This window comes from Parasteatoda tepidariorum, chromosome 5 (assembly GCF_043381705.1).
Source record: "Parasteatoda tepidariorum isolate YZ-2023 chromosome 5, CAS_Ptep_4.0, whole genome shotgun sequence".
Lineage (NCBI taxonomy): Eukaryota > Metazoa > Arthropoda > Arachnida > Araneae > Theridiidae > Parasteatoda > Parasteatoda tepidariorum.
This window is the reverse complement of record NC_092208.1, coordinates 92,219,513-92,240,331: the sequence shown is the minus strand read 5'-3', so window position 1 is coordinate 92,240,331 and position 20,819 is coordinate 92,219,513. Positions and strand designations below refer to the sequence as shown.

General features: G+C 28.1%; 1 protein-coding gene across 2 annotated transcripts in view; it reads left to right on the top strand.

Annotated features, from left to right (window-relative positions):
- LOC107440808 (guanine nucleotide exchange factor DBS) overlaps window positions 1-17,687 on the top strand; it is a 139,369-nt gene extending 121,682 nt beyond the window's left edge. For both annotated transcript variants that reach the window (XM_071180809.1, XM_071180810.1), the window contains 11 exons: window positions 1,761-1,830; window positions 2,641-2,739; window positions 3,753-3,845; window positions 3,928-4,053; window positions 5,592-5,780; window positions 7,172-7,273; window positions 9,241-9,319; window positions 12,904-12,988; window positions 13,793-14,012; window positions 14,782-14,992; window positions 16,623-17,687. In XM_071180809.1, coding sequence (XP_071036910.1) covers window positions 1,761-1,830; window positions 2,641-2,739; window positions 3,753-3,845; window positions 3,928-4,053; window positions 5,592-5,780; window positions 7,172-7,273; window positions 9,241-9,319; window positions 12,904-12,988; window positions 13,793-14,012; window positions 14,782-14,992; window positions 16,623-16,699 — 1,351 coding nt within the window. In that variant the 3' untranslated portion in view covers window positions 16,700-17,687. The remainder of the gene's footprint in view (window positions 1-1,760; window positions 1,831-2,640; window positions 2,740-3,752; window positions 3,846-3,927; window positions 4,054-5,591; window positions 5,781-7,171; window positions 7,274-9,240; window positions 9,320-12,903; window positions 12,989-13,792; window positions 14,013-14,781; window positions 14,993-16,622) is intronic.
- Window positions 17,688-20,819: the final 3,132 nt, after the last annotated feature.

Sequence of the window (20,819 nt, the reverse complement as noted above, 5' to 3'; positions counted from 1 at the left end):
AGTAAATTTTTCCTTCGGCAACTTATAATTGACCTAATTCTTCTTACGCTCTAGTAGCACATGAAGCCATAGGCAGAATATGCCACATCTTCTGGTGCTGCTTCTCTCGAAAGCGTTTATTTCTTTTAGGATCATTTGACGCAAGTTTAGTTTTGCTCACCCTCTCATCCTCATACCATCCAGAGCCTAGGTTTGATGGCCTCACTCTGAGAATGTGTCCAGTTGTTCGTTTGTTTAGATAATTGGGCGTTAGATATTTTATTTGATCAGTTAAATTTTTAAGATTTTTTTTAGGCATATTGTTTGAAATGATATAATAGCATATTAAAATTATAATAATATGATTAAAATTGTACAATTGCTTCTCCTCTTCTCTTTACTTTAAAAATTATGAATCCATAGAACTTTTGCACAAGCAGACACTTTAGGAATATGTTCAACAGACATTTTTCAAAAATATGAACGTCTTAAAAATTCTTACACACTTTACATAAACTGAGTTCGTTTTTATTTTGAAAATAATTTTTTCAAAATTTAATTTTAACTGAAAATTCCATTTTGGCAAGAGTAAAGTACTCTGAGAAATATGTTACTTTATAAATTCATGAATTTGAATAAGTATTCAATATTAACATAATTTTCTTTTAAATTCATTTGCAGCATAGTTATCTATTGTAATAACAGAATTATTTATAAAATATATTATAAACATGCTGAAAATTCGTTGGAACTTTATTTGAATAGAATTTATTCTTATTTTAAAATTTATTTTTCTCTATACTAAAATTTTTTATTGAAAACTCTGTTAAGTGCCAAATCAATTCATACATTTTGAGTAAGTATTCATTAGTCGCATATTATCTTGTAATGCACTCGTAATCATATACTGTCTTGTAATTATAAATACATTCTAGTTTCACTAAGGAATCTTTTTTTAACTTACGTGCTAAAAACTATCACAAACTTATATAGGACTATATTTCTTACTATTCTAAAAATTCTTTTCGTCCATGTGAGGATTCCAATTGAAACTTTTGTGCGATATCAACAATGCTAACCTTCATCTATCAAAAAGTACCTCAAGACAGAATTGGTTAACTCGTCTTATTTACTAGTGAATTGATGTTTATTAATCATAGTTATAGTTACATTGCTCCCCCACCAGAATTTTATCAAGGATAAAATTCGATGAACAAATACTACTAGTTGCCGTATTTGTGAAAGATCAGGAGAGCTATATTAAGTTTGTAGTGTATCTACCACTACAAAAATATAATTCCTATTCACTAGTATATAAGTATGCGCAAAGTCGAGTCGAGTATGCGCAAAATTCCATTGTGTGTACTTAAGACTGAGGAGCAACAGCGTGAGGAGGACAATGATGCAGTCACACGTAGTAAGTCCACGGCTCGATGAGGACCATCCATCGAAGTGAATGTTGCTTTTAATGTCACATCCGCAGGTCGCCCGTGCGGGGATAGTGTTATCAACCATGTCAACCTTCATCGATCTAAAGATGCCCCTAAATAGAATGCCTCATATACTAGTAAATTTATGTTTAATAATCGTAGTGGTAGTTAACGCCACATTTCCATTAGATAGCATTAGGGGACTCCAAAGATAAGTTGTATGGAGAATAGATAAATCTCGAATAAGTATTTATTAGCAATTATATTAATTATCTTCGTTTTGCTTAATAATTGATACTTTGTAATTCAAAAAGTTTTGAATTTCTTAATAATTTTTGTGTAATTTTCTAGTGTCTTCCTTAAAGACCTCCAAGCCTGTAGTAGTACTCCAGAGTTAGTTGGGCATTGTTTTGTAAACAGGGTAAGAATAATTTTCATTCACTTTTTAAAAACAAATTCATGTATTTACCTACAGAGGTCTGTCAAGACATTTTGTAAAAGGTTCGTTTTTGTAAAATTGTGAAAAAATAACTCGTAATTTGTGAATATAAAATTAACGTTAAGTCACATTCTTTCAACCAGAGTCCGGCTTTTGTGAATTTGTGCAAATAGGATCCTGTTATTGCAAAAAACTTTTTCAAGGAGTTTTTAAATTGCAAAGACACACAAGATTATGCTCAACACTGTAAGATTATAATTAAAAAAAATGACATTTTAAAAAATAAAGAGCAATTGCTGCTACTAAATTGGAGATGCAACACACAAATATTTGGTATTTACCCTATACTGCTGCAGCAGAATATGCATTTCGGACGAATAAGGGAAGAAGCGTCTGCCGAAGACAAAACTTAGTTCGTTTACGTCTGTCTTTCTCTCCCCCCCCCCCTTTCCTGGGAAGGGTTTATTCGATTAACAAAACAATAATGAAGATAAACAAAGGTCTGATTAAAAGATAAATTATTTTGTGAAGAGTCCGTTTTTAAGTTAAAATATTTTGTGAAGGGTCCGTTAACGGATCCAAATTTCTTCCTAACAGACCCCTGACCCATCAAAATGTAGTATAGTCATCGTGAAATTTCTCAGAGACTAAATCGTGAAAACATCCACTCACCATGATGCAATAGGGTGATTGTCCAGATGATAAATAAAATAAAAGCAGAATTTAGAGGCAGTGTATTTGTTCTACACTAAATTATTAATTATTATTTTGTTTCAATTTATTTGTTATTAGCGGGATGCCTTCCACAAATTGTATTCTACCTACTGTCTCAACAAGCCCAAGTCTGAAGCCTTAAGAAGACAGTGTGGAGATGATAACCCCTTTTTCAAAGTATGAACACTATGAAACATTCTAAACACTATTCTATGAAGTTTATAAAAGGTTATATAAATTGTATTTGTTATGATATATCTGCCTGACCAACAAAGGACACTAATCATTCACAATAAACAAATGTGTATAACTTGTGTGGCAGGCAAAGACTCTGTCTGGAATGCTTATTGGGAAGCTAATAATTTCTAACAATTATTAAATCATCATATTTGTTTTGTTTTTTTTTATATTTAAGTTTGATTGTTATTTAATAGGGTCTTTACGCCATTCTCTACACTGTATTATTATACAATAGCACAGTAGTTGGGTAGGCTTACTCAAGCTGTTGATTTCATGACCTTTTGTTAAATATACGCTCTGCTATTATTTTGTTTTGTTTCGAATTTGAAATCGAGCATTGAGATTCGTATTCACTTTGTGTTAAAATCAAACTCCGAGATTCGTATGCACACGTTGTTAAAATCGAACATCGAGATTCGTATTATAGTGATTTTAAAATTACGCATTGAATTTCGCGTTTACACGATTTTAAAATTAAATGTCAAGATTCGTATTCGCGAGATTTAAAAACCACACATAGAGAGTCATAATTCACATAATTTGAATCAATAAGTAAAATTTTGCATTAATATTTTTATTAAAAACGTTGATAACATTCTATGGATAAAGGTTTCCTACATTCACTTTTTTCTTGTTAATATTTCAAGTATTTTTTCAATTATTTAAAAAATACTTTTGCACATAACATTTTTAGATGTCTATTTACAGTTTTGGGGTCTTTTATCGAACTCGTCCCCGTGGTATGAATCAATAAAGAGTTCTATAGAAATTAAACCCTTTTAAAGAAAATCGTTGAATTTCGCTAAAATGAGGTGGCAATGAAAGGATTGAACGCTCCCTTCACCCTTTCCACAGATTCTTTTTTTGCTGAAGTAAACATACATCTAAATAAATGTATTATTTTGTATTCTCTTTTTATATTTAAACAAGAAAAAAATATTTTTTTGTAGGAGTGTCAAAAAAATTTAGGCCACAAGCTGCCCCTTGGAGCTTATTTATTAAAACCTGTCCAGAGGATTACAAAGTATCAGCTTCTGCTGAAGGTATGATGTATGACAAAAGTTTTAATTATTTACACTTAATTAAAAGTAAAAAAACTTCTGACTTCTGATGACCTTGTTGTAGGACCTTCTAAAGTGCCTGGATGAAGGCACTGGACAGGCTGACCTTCAAGAAGCTGTAGATGCCATGTTAGCTGTTTTAAAATATGTAAATGATAGTATGCACCAGATTGCTATTACAGGTTTTTATGTAAGTGAACAACAACTGATTAGCAACTTAATTTCTCGTTGGTCATTACATTTTGACCATATTTTTACAAGCCATATTAGTCTCATGTGAAAATTTTAATCCGAATGCTGTTAAATTCATAAAACATTTAAGCGACCAGTTTCTCTTTTCTGAAGCAGTTGAATTTTTATTTAGCCATTAATTTATTTTAATTGATTCATTTATTTTAATTGATTTATTTACTTTAATTGATTTATTTGTTTTAATTGATAATTTAATTTATTTTCATAAAACAATTTATTTTATTTTTTTTTTGAAAATTAACTTTTTAGCTTTTTTTTTAAGTTATAAAATTTCATAGTTTTTTTCCTTCCTTTTAAGTAAAACTTTCTGTGTGAAGGTAAAACCAAAATTTGGTGAGATTTTACTATGTACACTAAATAGGGTTAATATTGATATTGATATATTGATCTAAATTTCAATAATTTTTTAATAGTTACTAAACTACTTATCTTAAAAGTACCCTTTAATTCTAACATAATATCACCTGCCATAGTTTAAAACCAATTAACTAATATTATTATTCTAAATAATTTTTACATCTCTTCTATTTTAACATATAAGATTACTCAGTAAATTCTTCCCTAAATGTTTGAATTCTTCTTAGAGTTCTGAAAAACCATAATTAGTTAAATTCCATTTCTTTACAAAAGAGACATTTTTTTAAAAATCATATATGCTTATCATTACCAAAATTGACACTGTATTTCATTATGTACTCGCAACTTAAATTCAAACACCCTGGACTTTAATTATATTATTTTCCTTGTAGCTAAAATGAATATTATTGCTAGAGAATAATCTTTGCAATTAAATTATTTAAACTTTTGAAAACCATAGAGACCAATTATTTTTTCTTGACAAAAACTAATGTATGTGCACCATACAATATATGGAAGTTCATTGTTTGTGTAACATGAGAATGTGAAAGAAAAATGTGTTCAAACAACAAGTGGAAAAGATTAACTTTTTTAACATTACGTACTTTTCTTTGGAATTAAAAATGTTCTAATGCTTCCTTGAAAATAAAAATAAAAACGCAATTAATATAAGTTTTTGAGAACTTATGCTAAATTTATTAAAAAACCATCTGCAAAGTTAAAAATAGAAAAAAAATTCTAAATTGCCCGAATTGTATGTTTCAACTGTTGCTTTTTTTTACAAACTTTAAATTTTTTTTAAATACATTTTTAAAAAAATATGGCACTGTAGTCTGCAGATTCTGTGTGGGCAAAACTTACAAATAGCATTAATTGCTGAAAACCTCTATTTTCCATATTATTATAATTTTCAGGGGAAAAAATCATGGATTTTTGAATGTTTAAACTGATTTTTTTTTAATTTCCTGTTACTTGAGCTTTCTGTTGAGTTGAATTCCCATCAGCTGAGCATTTACTATAAAACTGTCATTCTAAATATAGATTTATTTTATTGTCCAGGTCTTTTGTACTGTATGTTTGTGAATAGTTAATAGTACATTAATGAAACATGTGTTGCAGGGCAGCTTGGCGGACTATGGCCGACTTCTTCTTCAAAGTGCATTTAGTGTTTGGATGGAACGAAAGAAGCGGGAACTCCGCTTTAAACCGCGATCCCGATACATTTTTTTATATGAACAATTAGTCCTTTTCACCAAAAAATATGGTAGAGATGATAATCCGAGCTACGCATTCAAAAATGCTCTCAAGGTAGGCTTATCTTTTTGTGAAGAATTATTTTTGCGAAATTTCAGTATCTAATGACATTTTTTACAAGAGGTTCACTTAGTAAGATTTAATTACCTATGTTGAAATTAAATATGTTTTTATCTAATTGTAGGAAAGGTCGGCAGTGCCGGATTAAGCGTACCCTAGGCCATTCAAATTTTTGGGTCCCTTAGATTAAATTATTTTTCTCGTATATTTTTTATTTATTCAAATATAAAGGTATTTATATATCTTTTCATTTAAGAAAGCATTTAAAATTAAAATAAATAATAATAAATTGAATTTTACTTTATTTTGTTAAATTGGAACTAAAAAATAATCGTAACATTTTATAACCATAACATATATATTTGAATTTTATTTTTTAAAAATGATTGTTTTTTTTTTTAAATTTTTTAAAATTTATTTTCAAAAAATCCATTTTAAGGGAGCCCCTAATCATTGGGGGAACCAGGTCATGGCCTAATGGGTAATCCGGCACTGACCACAGGTATAATATAGGACAGGGATGGCGAACCAATGGCACGCGTGCCATTTATGGCACGCGACCCAATATTTTGGGCACTCCACCGATCACNATTGGAACTAAAAAATAATCGTAACATTTTATAACCATAACATATATATTTGAAATTTATTTTTTTTTATTTTTTAAAAATGATTGTTTTTTTTTTAAATTTTTTAAAATTTATTTTCAAAAAATCCATTTTAAGGGAGCCTCTAATCATTGGGGGGCCCAGGTCATGGCCTAATGGGTAATCCGGCACTGACCACAGGTATAATATAGGATGTCCTAAATTAGGCTGAAGATTTTCAAAAATTCGTGGAAAACAGTTAAAAAAATAATTCTTGCTGCAAATTCATGTGACAGGGCACCTGTTCTTCATTCTAATGTTTCTGAATGTAGGTGGGAAAATTTTTCAACAGGTGAATAGTATACCTCAAAAAAAAAATGAAAATTATATATATATCAGTTTACTAACTGCAACATCATGAGTTGACAAAAAATGTATATCCTGACACTTAAATTAGCTACCAGAATTTTTTTTATTGTTTTTATTATTAACTTTAAAAAATTTTGAAAATCATCAGTCCAATTACGGCAACTTGTATAAATTTTTGAGCTCCACTCAATTTTATAAATATATGTAGAAATAAAAGAAAATTCATATCAACTTTGTTTATGATATTAGTTACAAATTTCTATTCACATGATGCTGTTATTTAATAATACCCATAACTTTTTGCAAAGTATTTTTAAATAGAATTTAGTTTGTTTTAAAATTATACTTAAGTCTCTAGAAATGTAAAAAATTTAAATATGAGTTTTGTAGTTAGTATATAACTGAATTAAATTGTTTGTATGAGTGCAGACTTCTCAAATTGGTTTGACTGAAAACATCAAAGGCTACAGAGGAGATAAACGAAAGTTTGAGCTGTGGCTTCATGGTCGTTCTCAGGTATTCATCATTCAGGTGAGCCACATTTATTGCTGCACTCTATTCAAAACTTCTAATTACTTTATATCTGTCTTTCTAACTTGGCAACACTTGAGTCGTATGTGAATGCATTTGATATAGTGTTGCTATTTAAAAATATGTAAATGCCCATATACTCTCGATATCTCGAAAACCTTGTTATGTCCGAAAAATTTTTTCCTCTTGGCATTATATATCCACCTAATGTTAATTTGAATTCTTATGTCAAACAGTTTTTTCTCAAAACTTTGTTATGTCGAATTTTTTTCGAAATAGAGATTGATTTTTTTTTTTTGGAGAAAGCACAATGTAAAATTATTGCACACTAATTATTTTCTATTTAATGCACTCTCTCACTTTTGAAAATGAAATGATCATTATTGTATTTAGACTTATAGTCAACTATCATTACATTCATATTTAATAGTAGTTATTCTTATGTTTGATGACTCAACTCTTTAGAGTAATGTTTTCGAATGTATTTTTCTACTTTTTAGAACATAATTTAGTTCTGAACTTGTTATCTCGAAAGGTTTTTAGCATCCCTTCAACATTGAGATAGCAAGAATATACTGTTCTAAAAAAATAAAAATTTAAAAATATTTTAAAATTGTATGCACCTAGTAAATAATTTTTTCTTAATTTTTTTACCAGTTGAAATATATTTATTGTGACAAGTTTTCATTATACTTTTTAAATCAAATAAATAAAATTTTAAAAAAATGATGGCCGCTGTAGATTGTATAAACATTGAAAACATCGATTTTAGCTTTTCTAAGATGGATTAAAATAATTATGTGAAGCTTTAAATCAATAACAGTATTGAAGTGACAAATATAACTGTATAAAAATCATAATTACTTTGTTTTCATAATCAAACCTAATAACAAAAGAAAAGTAATTTAATTCATCACTGACTTTAAAAATATTTTAATTTATAATTTTTTGTCTTAATTCTTTAGGAAAATCAAGCAATTGTTTATTATTTAGTGATTATTACATTATTATATATTGGTTTTACTGTTTAGTGTCAAACTACTTAGTTGCAAGTTGAGAGAAAACAAGCTGGGCAAGTTGGTAAAGTAATTGGGAATATTGGTGATATGTGTCATCATTAATTGTTGTTTTCATATATCCTTTGGCATCTCTAGTAGACAGTCTATTTTATAAAATTTCCTGAGCTGATGGTTTTAATGCCTTTTTGTGTATTTAAAGCTCAAAAAATGCCTTTCAAAATAGAATTATTGCCATTAAATAGTGAAATGAGTACAAACAAAAATTTTATTTTTAAATAATGTGATATAATATACAAGGTGGTCTACAATCACAGCACCTAACTTATATTTTTCGAACTCTTATTTAAAATAAAATCAAAAAATTTTAATATGCATTAAGTAGTATAAGCCAGGAAAGAACAAAAATTGCTATCGTTATCTGACACATCAATGTTGAGAAAGGGGGCTGAAAACACTCAATTGCTTCAAAAAACAGAAGAGAGTTTTAAGGTGATTAAAACGGTTATTAAAAACACTCACACAGTTTTAAAGGCAATCAAACAGGTTTTGATTTTGTAACACCCTTTTCAATGGGAATTAGAAAGATTGCAATAGTGTTTGAGTTTAGTTTTTTTTTTTTTAATTATAATTTGTGCCCCTTGTGTGTACATTTTTTTTTGCTTCATTTTCGACAAGAATTCTATGAATGTATATTAAGAGCAGTTATTATGAAACACTCTGTGTGTATTTATAATCAGTTTGTGTATTTATTTATTTTTTAAAAATCCAGAATTTTTTATTTTCTTCCTGAGAGTTACTTATTTTTGTATTCATTCTAAAATATTAAACTTTTATCATGCAAGTTTTTAACGTGCATGAATTTTTTGAGTTGTTTAAGAACTTGTGTCACAGCTTGTTATTAAAAGTCTCAAATTCGATACCGAGAAAAAGAAGTTTCTATTTTTTCAGGCTCCATCTGTTGAAGTGAAAGAAGTGTGGGTGAAAGAGATAAAAAAGGTCTTACTCCTTCAATTTGAACATCTAAAAGGTAACATTACTTCTTGCTTTCAAATAATGATTGCTTTATCCAAATATTTTATTTTTAAATTTCGTTTTGTTTTTATTTTATGTTTACATTATAGATATAAAATTATCTTTTCTTTTTCCTACTTGTTCCATTTCAGTTTACTGAACTCGTGTTACTGAAAAATTTTTTTAAATGAAAATTATATTCTCTCCCTCTATATGATTATAATATTATTATCAATTACTACCCACATTGTTTTAAAACTTTTAAGCTGGTGTCTTTCATCTGACAAAAAACATGTTTATCCCCCAAATTAATTATTCAATGAGAAAATATTTTGTGACGGAAAAACTTTGTAAAATTTTTTTCAGAGTTGCATCCATCAGAGAAAATTTTTTCGGTCTGACTTTGTATATAGCTCAGTTTTATCAAATTACCTAAGCAGCTTACCTTTGATGCAGTATAGTCGATACAGTACTGCTACTTTTATACTACCCGGCTACTTTTATCTTCTACATTCCTCTCAGGGTTGCAACATTTGAAGAATTTAAAATTTTTAGCATTATTAGTTATCAATAAATACATTTTATTTTATCTGTATTCCATATGTAAAACACACCCAGTGGCAGAATCGCAGCGACATTGTCGCAGAACGTTTAAGAGTTCTTGCAGTCTGATTTTTCGTTCGAAGAGTGAAAATAATTACTTTTCTTCAAAAGTTTGCACATAATATTTGAATCATGCCTTTAGGTAATCACTCTTTGACGCGATCAATTTTATGCCAATAGTATCGTGAATCGATGTAATGTTCCGATTGTATTGTCGGCAGTTGTTGATATTGATTTTCATGTAGATTTTAAATATCCCGATATATTTCAAACAATACGGAAAATTCGAATGGTGTATTTGAATATATACTTTTCAAGGCAATGATTCTATTGAATTTTATGCAGTTATTGCTATTGATTTCTCCATAGTTTTTAAATCTAATACTTTTTATACATTATTTATTATAACAACCTAATCTCGAAACGAAACACGCACTTGAGAAGTCCGATTAGCGTGATTTCGTTGTCGATCTTTTTTTTCAGCAATTACTACTATGGACTTCATGATTTTTAATTATTATTATTTTTTTAATGTGATGATTATTTACAAAATGCGAAGAAATAATTCATTTGTGCTTTCCCCCTCCCCACAGTGGGCCAGCAAGTTTGACACACTTTTCAATAGCCTGGAAGTGACAGCGAAACTTTGATACTTTTCTTTTTCTCAGTGTTCCAGGATTAATCAAGTGATTTAATATAATCTTCATTCAAGTCTTGCAGCACTGGGAAGGATATATCCATTTGTAGCTTCACTTATTTAAGTCAAAGCTCCTGTTACAACTTTTTCGTAGCCTGGTAGTGACAGGGCTCTCTATTTTGCCATATCATAGTGGGCCAGCATCAAAGGTTTCGTGGCCAAAATTAGTATTTCGATAAAATTTGTTTCAAAATTTGTTTTTTTATTTAAAGGTTTTTATGTGCAGGTAAATTTAATTCACAGTTAAAATTTTGAAATACACTAAAAATACCCACAAAAAAAAATGGCGACTGAAATATGGCAAGCAAAAATAAAAATAATAACATAGTACGTTTAAATAATTAAATATAGCAATGAAAATATAATAGTTTTCATGATTTTATATTAAAAATGAAAAGCAAATTATATTTCCGAAGTAATATTATAAAATGACGTGAAAGCATTTGTTTTTCGGTATATTTAATCCAATGCAATACGGGCAAAATGGGGCAGGTTTTTTCGAAAGAAGAAACATCAAAGAAGACAACAGTAGTGACAGGGTTCTCTATTTTGCCATATCACAGTGGGCCAGCATCAAAGGTTTCGTGGCCAAAATTAGTATTTCGATAAAATTTGTTTCAAAATTTGTGTTTAGGGGTTTTAATGTGCAGGTTAATTGAATTCATAGTTGAAATTTTGAAATACACTAAAAATACCCAAAAATACAAAATGACGGCTGAAATATGGCGAGCAAAAATAAAAAAAATAATATAGTACGTTTAAATAATTAAATATAGCAATGAAAATATAATAATTTTCGTAATTTTATATTAAAAATGAAAAGCAAATTATATTTCCGAAGTAATATTACAAAATAACGCGAATTAATTACAAAATAACGCGAAAACATGAAAAAAAAAAACATAATTTTTGTTTTTCGGTATATTTAGTCCACCTTTGCAATACGGGCAAAATGGGGCAGGTTTTTTCGAAAGAAGAAACATCAAAGAAGACAACAAAAAAAAGTTTAGCTAATTACCTCGTGGAACTTTTTGGAACTAAGTTTCGAAAGTCATTCAAACATTGTAAAATGTCAAATGATAAGATATGAACTATAAGTTTGTCAAGAGTATTAACTAATCCAACAAATTGAAAAATTGTACCATAATTTCAGACTAATTACTCTGATAAAAATGTAACAGTAAGGTGAAATTCCTATATATATTTCTGAAATAAAAATTTAACAGTTAAATTTTTAAAAAAATTTTTTAACATATTTTTCATCTCGTCTCGTCTGTCCAAAAAGTAAATTTTAATGTTTGGAATGATTATGAATTTGGGCTATATTAAAACTGCCTACACATATTTTAGTTGAAAATTTAATTTTTGACTTTTGGCCAAAGATCATGGTCTTCTGTTCTGGCCCACAGTGCTTCCCAACAAAATGGGAGATAGATATAGCTCTTTTTTTTTTGTAAACACAGCACTTTTGTTATTTTAAATTAGTAACATGCATGTTTGTTATTATTGAAAGTATCTTGCAGAAAGATATTAGTGCTACAGAGTTTTGTCGCAGATAGCTCGAAAAAATTCTGGCACAGGGAAAACACATATTTCTTAGATTTATTTTTACTTATGATTTTTTTTAAATTTTTTATTAACTTAAACAAAATGTTTCTCAAAGAAAAAGCTGTTGTAAATTTGCATCAGTTTAATAATTTTCTAAAATTTAAAGATAGGGTCGTTAAATTTGCATCAAAGCATCGACTTATGGGTCATTCAAATATTTTGTAAATAATCTTTTGCCCATTCAGGATTCCTACATCCCTCTTGTCAGCAGAAACAAGAATATCACAAATCTTTCCCGCCCTGTTTTTCGGTTTTACTTTGAGTTTTACTGAAGTAAATTAATTTTAGGATTAAATTCAAGTAAAAGGTATACCTTTGCATAAATGAAATTTATGTTTTAATTCGTTTTATAATATTTTTTGTGGAATATTCTTAAAAAATCTTTTGCGTCTCAGAATGCTTCACCTCTGAAACTCTTTTAAACAATTTTATTTCAACTTTCCCCAATTTTAACTTTTATTCCAAATTTTGAGATTTTTAAACATGTAGCTTTTTTGTTACATTTTGAAATGATTTTTGAGAAAATTTTAAAAATAAATTTATTTTTAATGTCTAACTTAAGCATTCTCCCCATTGTCAGCAAAATAATTAAATCCTTACACATTATTTGACTGACTCTCTTTAGTAACTTAATTTTATATCTTTTATTTCATTACGCATTCCAAAATAAAAATGTATTGTCTATGTTTTAGATCAAAATCTGAAACAACATTCAGATAAAATACAAAACCTTGGGTACATCAACGGCATATGTCAATCTCCACCTATTCCTCACAGGTATTAAACAAGTTTTAAAAAAGTATATTATTTTTTTATGAAATGAAAAATATTTAAAGAATATATTTGATTAAAATTATTTGTTTGTGTAATTTTGCTGTAAAAATTTGTCAACAAAAGCCCTGTTCTTCATTTGAAAAAGTAAATAATTAATAAATTGGTTGTAGTGAACGCTTGAAAATCAAGAACAAAACTGAAAGTCTTAAGTCTGAGAAACAGCTTCACAAATTCCCAGTCATTTCAATATTTTTTTTTCGTGGCCACTTGTGGCATATACTTACATTTTTTGCAAATTTTAGGAAGTTTATCGATTAAAAGCATTGTGAAGTCAAGTTCACCAACCTGTAAGAATAATGCCAGATCCTGATTTGCACAGTTTATCAATGCGCATAGGTCTATCTAAGACAACACTATTGTGATAATTAACAATAGCAATAAATATCAAATGCGCCAATAGTGTGATAGTTATTGTTCATTACAATCATTGAGCACGATATTATCACAATCATTAACATAACATAACATAGCTTTAAAATAATAATTGTGAATATTATACCTAGTAATATTTATTGAATGCAATATTACTGCGAGTGTCGATAGATTTTATTTGGGTAACAAAAAACAAAAATATTGACCCAGTAAAAAGTAGTTAAATTGCTAAAATATCTCGATATAGTGTTAAATGTTGTAATTTTAACGCTATTGAAATTCTTACTTTTAGGCCACACGAACCAATACTTGTGTTTGCCTTGCAGTTACAACTCCTTGCAACTTACTTATTTTACTTTCATTCTTTCTTATTAGAACAAGAAGCAACAGAAGCAGTTTCAGTTGGCATAACAGTGTTTACCGCAGCAACAGCATGACCACGAGGCAGCCGGGAGAGCTCGGACGAAGAGCGACTGTCGCCTCCCTGCCATCTCGCAAAGAGGATTGCGTGTCGGACGATGGATGGTCGTCTGCTGATGATTTTTCATCTGCTGATGAAGATGATGATGGCGATGTTTTTGTGATTACTACAGAGGTTAGTCTGATTTTTAAATTCCTGCTTTAAAAAAATCTATATAATTTGTCAGAACTTTAAAAATAAAGATTTAGTGAGGCTGAAAAAGTGGATTAAAGAGCACAAGATAACATGCATGGCCGATATGAAAAACATGAAATAATTTTTTTTTAGGATAGAACGAGACTGGCTTTTGTTTAAGAAGGACGAAATTTAGTTCATTTGTATTTTAAATGTGGCTTAATGGGTGAATGTTTTTTTAATTATTTTTTCTATTTTCCAATGACACTAAATCATGTTTTTAATGAATTCATTGTTGATTCTGCCAGGTGAGACATGGACTACCCGACTGTTTCCTTACAAAATTGTTTTTGAATTCAATGGGACAGACATGTAGTGATCCTGTATTTAACAATTAAAATGGATTATTGGGTACAATTTTATAAATGTATTAGAGTGTACATGATATTCATCATTTCGTAACACTAAATAATTCTGTGTGTTAAATATTTAGTTAATTGCAATAAAACTGAAGGAATTATCAAACTTACCGTTGGCACATCTCCTATGAAAAGTCCTGCATCAAGAATCTAACACAATTTCACATTATTTGTTTTATTTACTTTAAAAAAACAAAAGCATTTTAATACATTTATAATTATGTGTTAGGAAATATGTTTTGATTTATGACGCAATTAAAAAATTTACTTACAAAAATTTATATTTTGAGGGAAATCATTATCAAAAAAGAAAACATTATGCTTGTTGACATTTTTTATTCTGTTGACAGGTGGGCGGTCATTATGTGGCGCTAGGTGATTATGAAGCTGTTGACGTGGGTGAGGCATCCCTCAAGGAAGGTGAAACAGTTGAAGTTGAGAAAGTGGGATGCGCAGGATGGTGGTATGTATGTGTACTTGACTCCACAAAGCGTGGTTGGGTACCTGCATCCTATTTGGGGCATGGAAAGAGTGGATCTTCTCCATCTGTCAGCAGCCAAGGTAACATCTTTTGAATACTTTCAGTTTAGTTCTTCATTATTTCTATGTGGTTTGAGGGGTTCAAAAATCGCACATGGTTTTTGAGAAGGGTCATAGGTTTTCTCCACTATTTAAATGTAAAAATTCTGAACTTATACTCTATAACCATTTTCAGAAACCATAATTCATTTAATTGCAATTATGAATACAATGCAAAATTTTCATGGATGACATCTGACTTGGTTATTTAAACGATAGTGTGCAGATTCTTTTCCTTTCCTTTGTGATAACAGTCTCTATTTATTGACATTTATTACGTGCATTTTTTTCTTCATAGCTTTGTTAGAATATAAAGCTACTTGTATTCAGATTTAATTATTTTTTTTAGATTTAGAAATTTTGTTAGAATATGATTAGGAAAAATATGACTTATATTTAGACTTCTGAACTTAGTTTTTTTTTATTTCTGAATTTCGTGAGGATATAAAGAGGTTTCAGATTTTTGAAATTAAATCTTTTGGATTTCTGAGTTCTGTACAAATAAAGTATATTGTTATGAAATTTCGGTATCTATTTTTTTTTCTATTTCTGTATTTCATAGCAGCATTCTGGTTCTCAGAGAGCATTCAGATTCTCGATCTTCGTTTTTTCGTACGTTTCTAATATTTGTAGCAATTTACAGGGGTCTGTTTAGAAGAAATTTGGTTCCGTTAACGGACCCCTCACTAAATATCTTTTCATAAAAATGGACCCTTTATGAAATTATTTATCTTTTAATTGGACCCTTCACAAATTTGTTTATCTTCATTATTGGTTTGTTAATCGAATAAACCCCTTCCTGGGGGGGGGAGAGAAAGACGGCTCGAGACAAGCTAAGTTTCCCTAAGTTTAAATAACAAATGTAGTATTTTTAGAAAATATTTCTACTTTTACAAACATCGTGTGAGCATTCTTATTAATATTAAATCATATATTTTTTTGTAAATAAATAATTGATCAATTTATATTTACTCATAAAATTAATTAATAGAATATTATGCAAATAAAAATTAATTTCTAGCAATAAAATATTATAAATTTAAGAATTGTTTAAGTTTACTTAATGCTTAACACATTAAAAGTGATACATTTAGTCGTGTTATTTAAAATATGTCAATTGAAATTATTAAAAATTTGAGTGATTTTGTTTCCATTATTCGTTCGAAATTAATATTCTGTGTTGAGCAGTATAGGCTAAATACCAAATATTTGTATTTTGCATCTCTAATTTAGTAGCAGCAATTGTTGAGCAGAATCTTGCATCTATTTACAATTTAAGAACTTCGTGAAAAGGTTTTTCGCAATTTTTGCAACAACAGGACCCCATTTGCAAAACCCTGGTTGAAAGAATGTGACTTAACGCTTATTCTATATTCACAAATTATGAATAGTTTTTTCACAATTTTACAAAAACAGGACCTTTCACAAAATGTCTGGACAGACCCCTGATTTAAAAAGATTGCAGATATCTGTAGCTAAATTTTTGGATTGTTAAATTTTGCAAGAATATGAAGTAATATGAAGTAATTCTGATTTCTAAACCTAAATTTTTTTCAGGATTGTGAATTAAGAAAGAATATAAATTAACTTATGTTCACGTTTTGTTTTTCAGATTCTATCACGGGATGCCTTTTACTTGCAGCTGGTTGCAAACCAAGCATGACAAATACAACTCTGGAAAAAGCATAAATGAAACTCTTTATTTTTATGCAAATGACCCTAACATCACGTAGCATATGCGTAAGACAGCCAAATGCATTTCAAAGTCAGCAGTTGTCTGCTCAGCAGTGAGATTTGAATTACTAGATAATATTTATTAACCAACAAGGATCTCTGCTTTTTCTTACAATATTTTGTTAACTAACCAAGTATTTCTGATTAGATAAAAGAAAAAAAACAATGACTCAAAAGTACAAAAAGCTATGATACTTGATCTCTGTGATTCTTTCTTCTTTTCATACATAAAAAACTCGTAGTTCACTATGACTCAACAATAATTCATTTCTAGGCTTAAGCAAAACTGCTGTAGTTTTAGACAAAAGTTTATTGCTTATGTAAATACATAAATGTCGTCATTTGGGCAAATGCCACTGCTTGCTGCATTGTTGCTCAGTGTTTCTTTTAAAAAAGATGAATAATATTGCTTCAGATTGTTGATATGTGCTGTTACCCTAGCAGGGTTTTGATTTCTGAAATTGCTCAGTTAAAAATTACTAAGCAAAAATAATCCCTAATATCAAAATAAAGAAAAAAGAATAAAATAAAGAAATTTGAAAATAAAAAAAATGATGAACAATATTGCGTCAGATTGTTGATATTTGCTGTTACTGGGCTTGCTTTCTGAAATTGCTCAGATAAAAATTACTAAACAAAAATAATGACTAATATCAAAATGAACTGATCTCTTTGGCCAAAGTGCATGCTTTGACCAAATAGATTTTGTATATTTTTAATTACTATCCTCTGCTGCATGCTTGACTATCATTAAATATGTATGTATAGGGCAAAATTAGAGAATTTTGCTACTGGCCAACAGTGGACCCTGTTTCTAAAACAAGCGGCAATTTTTTTTTAGAAATTGAAAATTTTAAACGTTTCATGAACTGTTGGCATTCTATTCAATCATATCTCAAACTATAGTAAACATTACAATGTTCATTTTTAAAATAAAGAAAAATTTTAAGAAAAAAGCGTGAAATAATTTTCATAATATTACAAAATATTCTTAATAATTCCATATTTCTTTAAAAGAAATACATTTTCAATGAAAAAACGGGTGATTGGATGGCCGCTTGCAGACAGTTTTTTAAGCGTTATATTTAGTCGCCCTGGGGTGACTGTTAATTTTGTCCTATATATATATATATAGATAGATATAAATTTGAAATCTTATAAAAAATTGCCTAATTCATTAAAGTACTTCAAATAAACGAAAAACATTGTAGAAAAATCTAATATATTTCAGAACAACTTTGAGCTTAAAATTTTGATTGATAACGAAAATTTAGTTTGAATATAAAAGAAAAATATTAATTAGTTTTAGATTTTGATAAATAACACCTATGTTTAACGTGAAATTTTTCATATTTTAGCTTGCAGTGACTCAAAATTATCTTTCTAGCCTTGAATATTAATTACAGCTAACATAAGTATATGCTGCTCATACACTGTGGAAAAAACACTCAAACTTTTATTCTAATGATCAGATTTTCATGTACATTTATTGTTTCAAGGGACGCACTCTAAATCAATTAGGTTAGACTACTTTTATGTTACTACATTAGAAATATTTTTTTTATCATGATTTTGTTTTATTATCATTATTATTTTTTACCCTCAAAATATGAAGAGAGATAGGTGCAATCTGGAAAATATAACCCTCAAAAGTTTTAACCCTTTAATGTTATTTTTATTTTGTGTATTTTGCCATATCTCTGGAAATATTTGACGAATCAAAGCATATTATTATAAAACTCCTTTTGATAAGATAAATAATTTCATACTAAAATGCATTTTTTGTGGTTTTATTTAATAAAGTTGGAAAAAATATTTGAATCGCAAACTATTCTAATTCTTATATCAGTTTAAGCCATGTAAGTATAGGAAACAAAACCTGCAAATTTCAACAAAATCTTTTAAATAATTTCTAAAAATCTCAAAAAGTCGTAAAACAAGACTTTTTAAATTTTACGTATCTCTAGAACTATTTCACTTAATTTTTAGCTTTTAATTATTTAAAATTGCACAGTAAATGTTCAAATTAATATTTTGAGGGATTGTATTTTAGCTCATTTAAAGTACTATACTGCTTAAACCAAAAAGTTAAAATCTGAAAGCAGAAGATTAAAAAACATGAAAATCTAATTATTAGATTAAAAGTTACTTAGAGTTAGATTTTTTTCAAAACTGTATATGTATTAGCTACAAGTATTGAACATTTGTCCCTAATAATATCTGTTCCTAATAATTATCCTTAATAACAATGGGGCTCAAAATTGGCTCAATGTAAGTCCTATGCACTGAGGTACCAATATGGATACATCTAGATTTTTTAATATTGGTCCTAGAATGGTCTATATCAAGGGTTTCCAACTGGCGAACTAAAATATGTTAGTTTTCATTTTTTTGGCGGACAATTTTCGTAAAAAATCTTTAAGGGTTTAAAATACTTTTCTCGTTAAAGCTAATTGTATAAACAAGCAATAGAATTTATTTACCTTATTTGTTTCTTGTGTGTGTCAAAGTTAAAAAGATTATCTAGATTCTCTCTAAATAGTGTTATAAATTAATGCATCTGAAAATTTAAAGATAAGACAAAAAATTTTTGCTTAAAATGAATAACTAATCTAAATGTTAAAATAAATTGCTCTAAATTTTAATTAATAATAGAATTTAATTTCAATTAATATTTAAATCTAATTTTGGGTTAAAATGTAAAAATATGGCTTTCGTTTTCAGTGATGCTAACTACCATGGATTTTTCATTATTTCTATACATTTAATTTCTGATTGTGAATTACTAAAATTCCTAAATATATTCCCATGCATTCTTGTATTATAGAAAAATACTTTTACTGCCTATGCCGCTTATTTTAGCATTTTGGTTTTGAAATATGTTGATAAATCCTTTTTTTTTTTATGTATAAACAAACTATTTTGTTACTTAAATTATAAAATTCTATTCAATTTAAATCATAGAATTTATATTCCTGGATCTTTTTCAAATTGTTAATCTGTATCCAATTAAATATGTATGAAGTCTCATTGTATCGTTTCCATATAAAATATCAATTAAATACACCAATCATCAAAAATGTGTCTTACAGAATATCAATTATAAATCATTTTATTTTATTGTTATTATTAATACAAAAAATACTCTTGAAAATTATGTCTACTGCTATGAAAAACTACAGATAGCCATTATACTGCATGTTAGCATCATTTTAATTTTCATTATAACCAAAAATAATATTTTTGAAACAATTTAATAACTTTGAATGAAAAATGCATTTTTGATCCACATTCGGTAATAAGTTTTGCATTGCTGTCTATTTTGGACTTTCATTCATTAAAACTGTAAAAAAAGTCCTGATTTTTGCAGTTATATAAAATTTTAAATTTAATTTTTTTCTTTTGTTCTATTAAAGTTATAATTTAATAAGTAGTAAATACTTTTTATAAAAGATGTGCCTCAGAAACTTAACTTTGTTTATTTTTAATAGATTACAGAAATCATGAATTTTTAAACCGTTTTTATATATTAAAAAAACAAAATACTAAATTCATTTTTAACATCCTAAAAGGTCTAGAAGTGGATTTTATATTTTGGTATTTTCGGATTCATATTTTCATCTTATATTCATAAGTCAACCACCTTCTGAAACAAATAAACAGTTAATACATTTTGCTCTGTTATATCCTTTTATAGCTGATAGAAGTTTTATATTTAAAACTTTAAAAGAAATGAATCTAGCTGATTTTAAAATTAAAAAGGCTTAATATGCATTTACAAATTTTTGCCTTAATATTTTCAATTTAAAGTTTCAATATATATATATATACATATTGAGTGAATAAGTTCAAAATGAATTAATGAATAGAATAAGTTCATTCTGAACTTATTTTATGAGTTCTATTTGCTTGCAGCATATGCGAAATAAACAAAACTTATTGTTTTTCTTAACTTTGTTCGTGTTTTTTGTATTTATTTATTTACTATATATATATATATATATATATACAATGANGTATTTATTTTGAAGTAGAAATTTCGAAATTATTACAAAAAAATGAAGAAAAAAATCAG